Source organism: Filobasidium floriforme, assembly GCF_021052385.1.
Source record: "Filobasidium floriforme strain CBS 6241 chromosome Unknown HD553scaffold_27, whole genome shotgun sequence".
NCBI classification, from domain to species: domain Eukaryota; kingdom Fungi; phylum Basidiomycota; class Tremellomycetes; order Filobasidiales; family Filobasidiaceae; genus Filobasidium; species Filobasidium floriforme.
The window spans coordinates 27433-39685 of record NW_025763648.1 but is presented as its reverse complement, the minus strand read 5'-3'; the positions used below and the strand labels follow the sequence as shown (position 1 = coordinate 39685).

Below are 12253 nucleotides of genomic sequence, written 5' to 3'. Positions count from 1 at the left end.
ATAATGTCGTAATGACCGGGTGCGTGTCAGCACCGCCGATTCGTTATCGTCCTAGTCCCGTCATGGTCGTCAGGAATTTTCAAGTGATGGGTGGATCAGGAATGTAACACCCGTTCTCCGTGGCAATCACTCTCGAATGGGCTCTTTCCATCCTACCACCCGCCTCTGCCAACCCTCGATCGAGGCGTAAAACCACGTTTCGTCAAAGGTCGGTGTCGGTCCGTACGTCGGATGCTCGTCTTTGACGGTCGTCCTCGCAACGACAGCAGTCTCCACCGGATCTTCATACGGTGGTTGCTCTTCCTCATGTACATCTTTGTCGTCGTCGTCGTCACTATCGTAATCGGTCGGGAGGATATGTACCGTTAAGACCTGACCCGATGGAGATCCTGATCCGTCCTCCACCCCCGCTTCGTTCTGCACCTGATATCGGTCCCGAGCAATCTCTTCCCGACGTAACGCTCGCTGGTACGCTCGTTCATGCTCCCTCCGCATCCTCTCTTCCTGCTCCTTCCTACTCCGTTCCATCTCCATCTTATAAGCCCATCCTCCTTTCCTCCACCTGAACAACATCACGCAGAACTCCGTCAACCGAAGAGATCCCGGTAGACCCATACAGTCGAACTGGTTATTCTCTGTCTGACCGGGGAGACGAGCTTTACGGGCCTGCCGGGACCAGCAGGACGTGTACCGCCAGAGGTGTTCCCATAGCGGTACGTCCCGCTTATCAGGGAGCTCGCTGCCGCAATCCCCGATGCCCCAAGAACCTAGTCTACGGCACATCTCGTACCCCAGGGCGTCTCGCCTGTAGGTCTGCTTGTGTTCGATAGTCTGCGATGTACCTGGCGAGGTTCGACTTTGGGTCTGATCATCCGAGTCCTCTCGCCCATCATCTTGTTGATTTATCCCTAGCCCGCTCTTCGTACCCCAAAGGGAAGCAAAGACCTCGAGTAATTCGCAGAGTTTGCGGATGATCTCCTCGAAAGCCTTGTCCTCCTCTTCGACCGTAAGATTCTGCTTGATGGGCTCGACGCTATCCTTCTTGATATCCGAATCAACTCCGCTCCCGCCCTCTTCCTTTACGATCCCCCCAACCCGAGAACCCAATCCGACCTGCTCGATGAGCCGATCCAGCTCTTCCAGAGCTTTGCAGTCATTCTCGTACAGCTCCGTTGATCTTTCGAGGTTCCCATAGAAAGTGTGATCCAACTGATGAAGCGGAGTCAGGAGGGCTGTGATGTAGGCATCAAAATTCTCGGTGTCGGTATGAATGTTGCTGTCGTGATCGGACAAGGGGAAAGGTAGGAGGAGAGCGTGCATGTCTTATGTGGTATCGCGAGGTAGTGTTGGGATAAATTCGCAAGTTCTAGCTGACGTCTGCGAGTTGACAATGGATAGTTTCGTCAAAATTCGAATCAGCAAGATGCAATCGCGAGCATCGAGACCTCTTGACGCTCACCGGCAGTCCGAGAGAGATCAGGGATAAAGGGAGATCCTTTGGTTCCTTTCCGACACCGATCACGACCATGACCGGCCATGTTCCTTGTTGATCTGAGACGGCGTTGCAGCGGTATGACTAGGTAGATTGGTATGGAAGGTGTGAATGTTGGCGAGGTCTACGATTTCACATAGAAAGCTTGATGAAACCTTAGCATCGATCGATCGATCGTCAAAATGTGATGAACGCTGCTGGTGTCGCTACCGGGAGAATCACGCGAAACGATCTAATCTGTGGGCAATGGCCTCCGAATCGCAACCCGCTCATACTCGACTGACAGACGGACTTGAATAGAAATTAGGACTCGAGATTCATATGGCTAGACGATACAATCCGGGAAGACCCCGGTCATGCCGGTCATCAAACTAATTTCCGTGAAGTTTTAGTTTCCGCGACGAGTCGGTCGATGAGCCATATATCACTAAGCCAACCTCCCCGAGATCGAGTCTGCTGGCCACGAGACTGTGATATAGTCATGGGCCTGCGCATCTGATTCTCGCACGGTGAAAGTCGCAGACTTCGCGTTGCTAAGCCAAAGCATCGTCGTCATCTTCCCTGCGAGCTCGCTTCCTGGATGGCCTCGACGAAGACGAAGCGCCGTCTCTCCCGCTGTCGACCAGCCGGGCGAGCTGTTCCTCCAATCTCGCCAGCCGATCTTCCACGTTACTAGGTTCCGAAACTGGATCTCGACCTCCATCAACCCTAGTGTCGACTCTTTCGTCGACACGAGATGGAACTTCGGCATCTCCGGGAACCTCTTCCTCAACCTTTCCTATCCTCGGCTTGACATCCTCATTTTCGACCATCCTCTCCTGAACTCGTTCAAGCCGAAGATCGATTGCTCGTTCACGTTGATCGAGACTACGAGTACGTTCCTGATACTCGAGGTCTCGTTCATCGGACCCTCGTTGTTGGCGCTCGAGCACCCGTTGAAGTCGCCCGAGCTTCTGACGAAGGCGTACGGACTCTTGTTCACGTTGCGTGCACTCTCGTTCTCGTTGAGAGAGCGACTCCTCACGCCGCCCCAGCTCCTGCTCACGCCGTTCAAGAGAGACTTGGGCAGTCTGGATCTCTTGTCGTGTCTTCTCAAACTGCCGCTCGAGCCCCTGTACATGTTTACGATCGGCAGCTTCCCTTTCTTCCCTTTTCCTCTCCTCCTGTGCTCGCAGAGCTCGTTCTCGGGCCGCTTGCCGTTCTCGCCGCTCGGCCTCTTCGCGTTGGTGACGCTGATCAGTCTCCCATTGAAACTCCTCTTCGTCCGTCAAGTTTTCTTCTATACCGCACTTGCGTAATATGGTCGCCTTGTGCTCGTCTTTTACTTGTTGTAAGCGGGCCCAGTCGGTAACAGCCTGTTCCTGCGCTTCCAAGCTCAGGCAGGTACAACAAGCTTCGGGACCGTCCTTGTCTTTCGCATGTTTGCTGGTCGTATAATTGAAGACGAAGGTATGCCAAGCTCCTTCCTTCCACCGGGTCTTGGGGTCCCACCTATCCAAAGCTTTCTTGCTCGTCGATTTCAACGGCGTGAGGATCCTATAAACCCTGACCTCGATCCTCCCCTTGCATTGCTGCGCTCGAAGAGTACAGGGCAACTTGTCGGATATCTCGCTTTTCGTCAGACAAGGGTAGGTCTTGTCCGCCCCGAGAGAGCCGTCGACGTGGAGCACGACCCGAAGACCGGTACTATTGCTCAACTCTGGCTCGGCTGCTTGGTCCTGAGGAGGTCGTCTCTTGTCGGACTGACGATTCTTGCTCCTGGGTGTCATACTGAGTGCGAGCTCGTAGTCGTCCTCTTGACATAATTTGACGGATCCTATGGTCTTTCTGGGCGATCGGGTGACGTCTTGTGGAGAAAAGACTCCTCCGTTCATGACCAGCGTAGCTATCAATGCACCGCCAGGAGCGATGAGTGATAATATCATTTCAGGAGACGATCTGATGACGTCCAATGGTATTTCAAGGCTAATGTCAGTCGATGTGATCACCAAGACGGTGGACCATCATGGAAGGGCTTACTACCGGTAGAGTAGGTCCTGTCGCTGAAGGATCAAGCGGCTGCCAGGTGTTCTCGAGTCCGATCGATAGTTTGTGCAAAAGCACCTGAGTTGGGGAACTACATTGTGGTTTCGTCAGTGGGTCGGGTATATATACTTGTCTGCTCAAGCTGGTCACGATGATCGGCTCGTCATTGATTGGCTCGTGCGAATTTTCCGAGCACACAGACCCTAATTGTAGACTTGTACACTTGTAGTCGAGACGAGTGATCGAATGGTTCGACGTAGTAAAAAAAAAACAAAACCAGGGAGCTGGTTCCCTGGTTTCCCCAAGTCAGCTCTAGGTACCTGGAGTGACTAGAGGGGCGACGCGCATCTCTCGTCATCCCTGCACCACCCTATATCATACATCCTATACCGCCTGCAAGAAGAGAACCCTACACAGGCTATCTTGACAATAACATGCCACACACAGTAAGGGTACATATACTCCTAGTGGTACTACTTGTACAACGATAACTATGCCCTTCTCTCTACGCGTCAATCGATACTCATCCGATGCCGCTTCATCTCAATCTCAGCGTCCTCGACCGTGACCATCTCGTTGTTATCGCCCGACCGCTGTCTCCCTCTCCTCTTTTCTTTGCGTTTGAGAGAGACCCGCTCTCGTTGTCGTTTAAGTCCTTTTCCAAAGTTTCGCATGACGACCAGAGACCAGAAGAGAGCTAGGACGGTGATGGCGATCGATAGCACTGCAAAGATCGTCAACGACTGATCGCGCGAAGAAAGGTCAGCGAGCCAGCAATGTCGGTGTCTTGCCAATCATCGGAAGCCTACCTTGAAGACGTCCTGAAAAGTACTCTTGCGGCGATAAATCTGGATCGTCTTGTAGACAAAATACCCCGCCGCACCGCAGAGAGCTGCCATGAATCCAGACTACCACAGCATGAAAACGAGATTCCGGTATCAGCTTTGTAATAAACAACCTTCCCGCCAAAGAATTGGACTCTTGTATACTCGTGGACTTACCATCCATACATGCGCCTCTTTATGAGCGGCAACGGCGCCCCAGATCAAGACCAGCATCGAGATGGGTAATAACGCTAACGTCGCCCAGTATTCGCCGTTCTTGGTCTGATAGAGTACTAGCCAGACGAACTAGATGATCCAGAACAGATCGAGATTGCATATTAGTATCATTGAGGCGAGCTGGGTGAGATGTATAGTAGGCGGAGGAGAGGGACGAACCTGGATCCCGAAGCCGGCAAAGAAGAACGCCGCGAACCGTAATATGCAGACGAAGATCTGATAATGGAAATTGTACGCCTTGATCCGCAAGTCGGCACCGAGATCTATGCATGACGCCAATCGACGTATCAGCAAACGCGGTATCGAAAAGAGCTGAAAACAAACGCCTACTCACCGTGATAGATCTGCCATCCCATCTCCTTGTATACGAACCAACTCAGGGTGACCAGCCCTACCTCGACGAACGCTATTACCCCTAACATCGTCCCCGTCAACGCATCCACGGGGATATCATAGATCGCTTCGGACACGCTGGTATCGCCATCGGTATCTATCCGTCGGGTGTCTTTGAAGATCGTCCGGAGTTCCGAGATCTGCCAGGAAGAGAAAACGTATATCCAATAACTTGTCAGATTCGTTGCGATACCGTTGACCGAGAGTCAGATGGGAGCTCACTTGTAATGCCGCCCATGCCAAGAACAGGGCGTTGAATATGGACAACCCGATGATCTGGATCGTATTCCGGTGATAAGCCCCGTCAATAGCCAGGATCATCTGCCACAAACTTCCCGGTTCGAAGGTGAACAGCATCGCTCGTCAGTTCCTGTTCGCCGAACCTATCTCCAATCTGGTGTGGAGACTTCAGTGCTGGAATGGGAGAGTTCCACTCACTGGGCTAGACCGAATATAGCCAAATATACGGGGAACTTGCGTTGATTCGTCTTGATAGCCTCCGTAGCGAACTGAGAAGTAACCGCTCGGTCGAACCGCAAGTACAGGTAGACCTGTCGTTTCGTAAAAACACGTCAGCTTTTAGCTGGTTCCGGAACGGGTGCAAGAGACGGACTGACTTGGATGGCGATGTCTACTATCGTTTCTATGAATACTAGTAGGAGGAAGATCCTCGTATACTTTGAAGCTGGGAGGTACTACCAATCCAACCCAATCCACATAATCCGAAGTAGACAATCTCGCAGGGTCAGCGACGCTGCCAAAAAATCAGCCGTGTTCTGAGACCCACCTTCTCCCACCTTCCTTTACTCTGCCTCGCACTCGACTCGTTCCTCAGCAACACTCTTCTCTGCGTCCCATTGACATTCGAACTCGACCCCGACCCCGAACCCATTCCCGGCCTGGAACCCGAACCGGTCGTAGTCGTTCCACTCCTCGACATCCCCGACCCGGTCCCTGAGCCTAAACTTCCTCCGATCTCATGCTCACGATCAAACCCGAGCGTATAACGAGGATCATGAAGTATCTCGCTTTGCCCTGGGGACGTTGGAGTCGGATCCGTATTCGAATCTGATCCTAGATCGGTCCCAGTGACGGGGCGTTTAAAATAATCTTTCCCTTCCGCATCCGAGTTGGAGCTGATTATCGAGAGCGGGGAAGCTAAGAGGTGCAAATTCGATGGGCTTGCCAGTGGTTCTGAACGGAGTTGATCGTGTTGACGATATGAAGATTGCTGGTGGTGTTGGTAGTTCTGATCTTCAGGGTCGTCACCGAGATACGTGCGCGGAGGTCGTTCGACCCGGTCCGATATCGATGGTCCCAGTCGGTCTCCTTGTAACCGAGGTTCGTAGATGGGAACTTGGTTAGGTCCTTGTGAAGATGAAGATGGTTGTCGAGGTAGGTCAGGGAGTTTCCGGACGCTCGATGGATCTTCGAAAGTGGCAGAGAATGGCGAGATGATGGGAAGAGAGAGTTCGAGCTGCCCATGTCCCCGATCCTCCTTCGGATCCGGGTCACTACCGAAATCCCTGGTAGAGTTGTTCTGATTGACATGCCTCGCTCTCACACCGTACTCCTTCTTCCCATAAATGTCCTGTCGACCCATCTCAGCGGCATCGGTAACGAGGCCTCGGGACGATTCCTCGCTCCGCATCTCGGTCGCGTTACGTGCGAGTGAAAGGTGATCCTTTCGCTCCTGGACTTGTAATCGGTCGTCCTGCCGTTCGGCCAGGTAGAGAGGCAAGACTTGCGGTAGAGGCGATTCAAGAGGGAGTGAAGAACGTGGAGTTTCTGGTATAGGCGGGTCTAGATATCTTGTCGAGCTAGGTGTCCTGGATATGGAGGTGGATGTCGGTGTTGATGGCTTCATCTCGTTGCAGGCATCGCTGGTTCAGGTCCTTTCAACGCGGTTCAAGCGACGGCATCGACGTTGGAATAAAGGTGGCTGCACCAAGCCCTAGACTGCTGGATTGATGCATACTAGCTAGTATAGATGATGTCGGGGATCAAGGTACGTGCAGAGATGGTCGATCAACCGACTTTCTCGAGCCGAAGTCGTCCATTGAACATATGCTTGGCGGTTCTCGGAACCGCAAACTAAGCGCGCGACCTCGTTGAAGTGGACGTCTGTTGCGCCACGACGCTTTCCCTATCCCCCAGCTTGCTGATGACAATTCAGAAGTTCCCATACGGTCAGTTTGTTTATCAGATCAATGGCACAGATGATGCTCTCAACTTCAGCGCCAGGGCGTTTTGGTCTGGTTTGTGGTCTCGTCTCCATCTTGAACATCTCTTCATTGACCGTCATTTCAAGTCCAAGCAAGACATCTCTGTCTTTGTATTGGCTCTGGAAGTAACAAGCCGCAGCTCGACCATTTTCATGTGTCATGTCTGGACAGCGCCCTCTGCCGTTTTTGGTTTCATTTGTCATCTTCGGATACTTCGGCGCAAACCCACAGCACCCAAACCCCCAGCATCCAAACCCATGGCCACTACCCCGCCTCCTTCACCGAAGTTTGCAGATATCATCGAAGACCGATTCCGTTTCTTAGATGAAGTGGTCAAAGCAGAGGCGGCGTCACACAAGGACTTGGCTGGTCTATAACCCCTAACCCCAAAGCTCATAAAGATCGTGCATTCTGTCGAAGTATTTTCCTCCAATATCCGCTCCGAATCCTAGCTCTTTTGTAAGAAGTAGGAACGGGTCTTTGCCTTCTTCGAGGACAGGGCTCGCGCTGGAAGCTACCATCGGTTCGATTGGAGCTGGTGATGAGTTCCGGCCCAATGCAACTGGTACCTCCGATCTCATGGCTTGTCTCAGTCTGCATGGTACTGTCCTCAGTCATCTATTCAAAATGCCTCGTATAAAGCTCTTCAATGGATTCCTTTGTGCAAACTGACGCGGTGACCATCTTTAGGTTTGTACGGTTGATTCAGAAGTAGCAGGAATGCTGTCTCTGATATTGGGCGCGGTCGAAGATGAACATGAGACCCGCTCATATATGCCTGGTACAGTCATCATAGCTTATGTGGTTCTCGCACTTCATCATCGAGCTGAAAGGAATGTTCACTTGAAACACGAGAGGTCACGAGGCAGGCTTTCGGGTTTCGCCTCTCGAGGCGTAAAGAAGGGCAATAGGCGCGGAAAAGCCCAAGGTATCGATGACGGCGCCATCCATCTGATAACTTCAGTGAGTATCGAAACATTCGCGCTTTTCATCATCGTTCTTGATCTTCAGCTTGAGGATGTTCCTGTAGTACCTTCCCGGTGAGCTACAGAGGTTGACAGCCGAGTCCGCTCGCGCCGAGGCATTCTTGTCAATTCAAAGCCGACGCGCACGACCAGCGATCATTTTACAACCCAGGTAGATGCCGCATGCGACCGTGTGAAGTACCGTCTATCCTTCGGTTCAACATAGTCCCATAGGTTTTAGACGGTTCACCGGAAATTTCGAGTCCATCTAAGCTGGTTTACAAGTAACCAGCAGAAGCGGGCGCAAGGGCAATCAAGGGAATCGATGTCTTTTATACAAATTCTACTAGAGCTACATCATCACGAGCGCTGGCACGATCTGTGCATAGTATCGACAATAAAGAGAAATGTCACCGGTGTCGCATTCGGATCGTGATCTTCATCCTGTGGTGAACAGGCTGGTGTCTCTGATCAGACCATAAACCCTGTAGATTGTGCCGTTCCACCCCTTATCGTAAACCGTGACAAGCCAAGCGGCGTTTCCCTGTCCGGTACTGTACGTGTGATTGCCGCTACACACCTTCCAGTCGCTGTTGACCTTGTTGACGCATTCCTGAAGGTTTTTGGGCAGACCATTTAGTTGTGCATGATCTTTCCCCAGCGCCTTGTCATCGATTTCTTCGTGAGTCAGCTTGAGCTCCGCTTCCAGGTACTGATATGTCGGATCGCTGACCGAGGCCGGCTCACGCAAGTAAGCAGTGAGGGGGAAGTTGAACTTGTTGTCGACCTTGCGGTCGTTCGAAATTGTCATTCCGAAGTACACACTGACCCATCCTTTCCCAGCGCGGAATGTGCCCGTCAAGCTTTGACTCAGGAAACAAGCGGTTTCGAAATCCTTCTCTGGGCAGGAGACACGATCGGCGGCAAGAAACTCCAGGTACAGAGTATGGAGGGAGTGGCATACGTTGGTCCATTTCTGCGTCATATCCTTTCTAAGCAACTCCGATCCTACTCTTTTCGCTAAAAGCAGGAAAGGATCATCTTTCGTATTGAAGGCGGGACTCAAGGGGGGCTTGACATCCGTGCCTTCGGTCTCGACAGAGGTATTACTTTCCATGAATGTCGCGGCAGTCCGGTTCGAAAGAGACCCCTGCGTGCACGCAGTGAGATCCAGACCGATACCAGTCGTATCGCTGAACATCTTGTGATAGTCTTGCTCGATCGATTCCGCGATCGTTCCTTGTTCGATGGTGGAAGTCGGAGCCATTTTTCGATGTGGTGCGGCGCTGGGTCAAAGGGATTTCCGAGAACTTGCTTCCGTGATCTGCTGCATTGCAAGTCAAAAGCCGATCGATCTGCTTCTCCTATATAGTCACTGTGGTTGATGTATACTTCTCGCATGTCATAAAGGCATAGACAAAGGTGTACACCCTCTAGCATGCGTCAGTCAGGAGCCGCGTTTCATCGCGCCGAATGCGATGTCTCCATAAGCGCGGAAACGCCCGAGGTGGCGGAATTGACGTATCATGTGACAGGGTTATATCACACCATTCTCGTCGCTCGTCGATAAGGAGGGAGGTTATCCCAACCACCTTTTGTGTCTCGACAATGCGAACCGGGAGAATTGCTAGACTTGAACTGTTTCCCGCAATACGGTAACACTTCAATTTGCTCAAGAACAGCGGCTAGCTACATGCTGCAGCTTTACGTGATTACGATCAAATAACCAGACTCGTAATCAGCTGACTTATTGACGTGTGTTACTATCACCTGACCTAACAAAGGACTGCTGCAATGGAAAGGTGATCACGCGTCGGAGCGCGCAAGAAAGCCTCGAGATGCAAGACAGGGAAAGTGATCTTGTTTACCGTCTACACCATCATGTCACCTCCACTTTCTGGTGAAACCGACCGTGAGATGATATGCCGAGTTGTTAGCATTCGGATGCACCTGACGGGCAAAGGGATATCCCTCCGTATCTGAATGTGTAGGATTATATCATCAGTGGTGTGGCGTTATAACCTGACAATCTCAGAATCAAAGATCAAAGGAACGTTCGATCGTTATGGTGAACGAAGAAGCAAGCTGGATGCCTGTTAGTACAAAGACCTGGAGCGGACATCATTTCTCCCAGAGATACAACTGTTGTCTTATAGTCTGATCAACCCTCTTTATCAGCAGGATTCTATCCCTTACTTGCATCAGAACCGACATGCCCAAAGATTCGCGCTTTCGGTGGAGCAATTTGATCGACGATATCTGTCGCAACGTATGCCACGAGATCGACTCGACAGGACAGGTTGAGTTGCTGGAACAGCAGTGGAGAATATTTCACGATCAGCTCAAGGAAATATCGGCCAGACCATCAGGAGAGTTTCCATCAAAACGCCCGTGTAAAGTCTTTGACGATGGAGCAAAGGCTTATGAGTACATGCAGGCAAATGATTGGAAGCAGTATTACCTTACACCATCTCAACTTGGAATCCTACGTGATCACATGATCAGGGTCTACAAGTTTCACTTACTCAATTTTATGGCAAATGACCTTGTCACGTACAGCATTTTGAGCACAAAGGCTTTTCTATTCCAAGAGATGATGTGTGAAGGATTGTACAACTGTGCTGCCGAATCAGGCATTACAGCTACAGTATATGGTAGGAATAACAATCGAAAGATACAACAGTTCGCAAACTCACTCTCCAAGGGTACCAAAGAAGGGCAGCCTGGTACTCTTCAGGATCTCAGGGTCTTATTGACTAGCCATGGCCTTCCCGGAATTTCTCTGTTGTCTTTCGGAGAGGCCAGGCTGGACACACTCTCTGCTCTTGAAGAGACGGTTCCCGATACTGTCTCAGGCAATGAGCCACCGAGCTCAAGCAGATCCTCCTATCTGAGTCGTGCCTGGCACAGCCTGTCAAACACACTCTCTCACGGCAGCTCAGCCCCGTCAAGCAATACTGATTCGTCAACATTCCACCCGCTCAGTAATTGTTAAGCCGACCAAGACAAATCACAATACGCTCAGACCATATCAGCTAGGCTCGCTATTTTGTACTTTAATTTGAAGTTGTACCTGGTATAAGCATATTGATCAGCCTGTCCGATGCTTCGGGACGCGGCGCAGGCACGTAAGGCGTGCAGCAGTAAGGAGGGAAAAAGCCTCATGTGTTGTCCATAAACAAACGGTCCCGTCACTCTGTTCTCACACAATGCTGCACATAAGGTCATTCCCTGTTCTCCGCAGGAACTGTCGCTTGTCACCGTTCAACTATGCTTTGTCATACTTTGCACCCAGATTGGTCCCCAAAATAGCGCTATTGTGATGCCCACAGATTGTACTTCCGGTCTCCTCGTCTGTCTCGATCTGAGCCGAGCAATTCTGAAAAGGTGATCAATTAAAGAGGATCTGATGTGACATCGATCAAAGGAAGGTCGTCTTCACGCACATCAAGACGTACCGCCGCGGTTGACTTGTCTTCCTCATTTTAAGTCCGAGGCGTTTATACATGACTGGCAATATTCAGCTAGGAAAGCATGTCGAGGTTTATTTTATGAATTCAGGCTATTGTTGCTACATGTAATTCCATTTCAAGCAGATCCGCATCAGTCAAAGCGAAATGGGCATGAGCAAACGTTGTAGGTCATTGAGGGTTGGGTGAAACGCTTGTAAGGTGGCGTTTCCGCACGTGATGCGACTACTTGAACCAAACCGGGACTCAAAGGAAGGCTCAGCCGAAACTAGGGGTAAGACCGAGTTGAAAGCCTATAAAGCCTGAGGCGGTGCGGTCAGAGTAAGCGACCCCCTCTAACCACAGATCGGCGATACATTTTCTATTGACAGTCAAAAGAACCAGTCATGTTCAAATGGTCCAAGACATTCGAAGCCATCAAGGACACTGTCAATACAGCCTACACTGATCGAAAGGGATCGCTCGCCACGATGGACGGCTGGAGGGCAGCACAGAGACAGCTCGAGGCTCTGTCTGCTGTTCCGAAAGGGATCTTTCCAGAAGATCGCCCCTGTCCCATTTTCTGCCAAGCAGCGAAACAGCAAAGCAGCTTGGAGATCAACTTGTGGAAGCCCACTCATAA

The 12253-nt window shown here is 51.2% G+C and overlaps 6 protein-coding genes across 6 annotated transcripts; 2 read left to right on the top strand and 4 right to left on the bottom strand.

The window, feature by feature from the left end:
- Positions 1-42: 42 nt before the first annotated feature.
- Positions 43-1764, bottom strand: HD553DRAFT_141262 (uncharacterized protein). Its single transcript, XM_046176668.1, has 2 exons — positions 1460-1764; positions 43-1377 (listed from the first exon to the last, which is right to left on the bottom strand). The coding sequence occupies exon 2, from the start codon at positions 1318-1320 to the stop codon at positions 127-129; it is 1194 nt and encodes a 397-aa protein (XP_046032944.1). The 5' UTR covers positions 1321-1377; positions 1460-1764; the 3' UTR covers positions 43-126.
- A 1-nt stretch (position 1765) lies between these two features.
- On the bottom strand, positions 1766-3851 carry HD553DRAFT_141261 (uncharacterized protein). The gene is made up of 2 exons (XM_046176667.1): positions 3512-3851; positions 1766-3430 (listed from the first exon to the last, which is right to left on the bottom strand). The coding sequence occupies exon 2, from the start codon at positions 3415-3417 to the stop codon at positions 2026-2028; it is 1392 nt and encodes a 463-aa protein (XP_046032943.1). The 5' UTR covers positions 3418-3430; positions 3512-3851; the 3' UTR covers positions 1766-2025.
- HD553DRAFT_319313 (uncharacterized protein) lies at positions 3771-6984 on the bottom strand. Its single transcript, XM_046181004.1, has 9 exons — positions 5759-6984; positions 5589-5666; positions 5410-5522; positions 5194-5302; positions 4913-5111; positions 4738-4841; positions 4519-4647; positions 4327-4425; positions 3771-4260 (listed from the first exon to the last, which is right to left on the bottom strand). The coding sequence occupies exons 1-9, from the start codon at positions 6836-6838 to the stop codon at positions 4030-4032; spliced, it is 2142 nt and encodes a 713-aa protein (XP_046032942.1). The 5' UTR covers positions 6839-6984; the 3' UTR covers positions 3771-4029.
- On the top strand, positions 6965-8433 carry HD553DRAFT_326760 (uncharacterized protein; the record flags this gene model as incomplete). The annotated part of the gene is made up of 6 exons (XM_046181735.1): positions 6965-6979; positions 7166-7528; positions 7617-7797; positions 7984-8159; positions 8208-8236; positions 8388-8433. The coding sequence occupies 6 exons, from the start codon at positions 6965-6967 to the stop codon at positions 8431-8433; spliced, it is 810 nt and encodes a 269-aa protein (XP_046032941.1).
- A 167-nt stretch (positions 8434-8600) lies between these two features.
- HD553DRAFT_345934 (uncharacterized protein) lies at positions 8601-9428 on the bottom strand (the record flags this gene model as incomplete). Its single annotated transcript, XM_046183151.1, has 1 exon — positions 8601-9428. One exon carries the CDS (start codon positions 9426-9428, stop codon positions 8601-8603), a length of 828 nt encoding a protein of 275 aa, XP_046032940.1.
- A 945-nt stretch (positions 9429-10373) lies between these two features.
- Positions 10374-11552, top strand: HD553DRAFT_326758 (uncharacterized protein; the record flags this gene model as incomplete). The annotated part of the gene is made up of 2 exons (XM_046181734.1): positions 10374-10997; positions 11406-11552. 2 exons carry the CDS (start codon positions 10374-10376, stop codon positions 11550-11552), a joined length of 771 nt encoding a protein of 256 aa, XP_046032939.1.
- Positions 11553-12253: the final 701 nt, after the last annotated feature.

Coding starts and splice junctions, on each gene's coding strand:
- HD553DRAFT_141262 (XM_046176668.1), bottom strand. CDS start 1,320: ATGCACGCTCTCCTCCTACCTTTCCCCTTGTCCGATCACGACAGCAAC.
- HD553DRAFT_141261 (XM_046176667.1), bottom strand. CDS start 3,417: ATGATATTATCACTCATCGCTCCTGGCGGTGCATTGATAGCTACGCTG.
- HD553DRAFT_319313 (XM_046181004.1), bottom strand. CDS start 6,838: ATGAAGCCATCAACACCGACATCCACCTCCATATCCAGGACACCTAGC. Junction 5,523..5,588: donor TAGTAGACATCGCCATCCAA/GTCAGTCCGTCT, acceptor ACGAAACGACAG/GTCTACCTGTACTTGCGGTT. Junction 4,842..4,912: donor GGGATGGCAGATCTATCACG/GTGAGTAGGCGT, acceptor CGTCATGCATAG/ATCTCGGTGCCGACTTGCGG.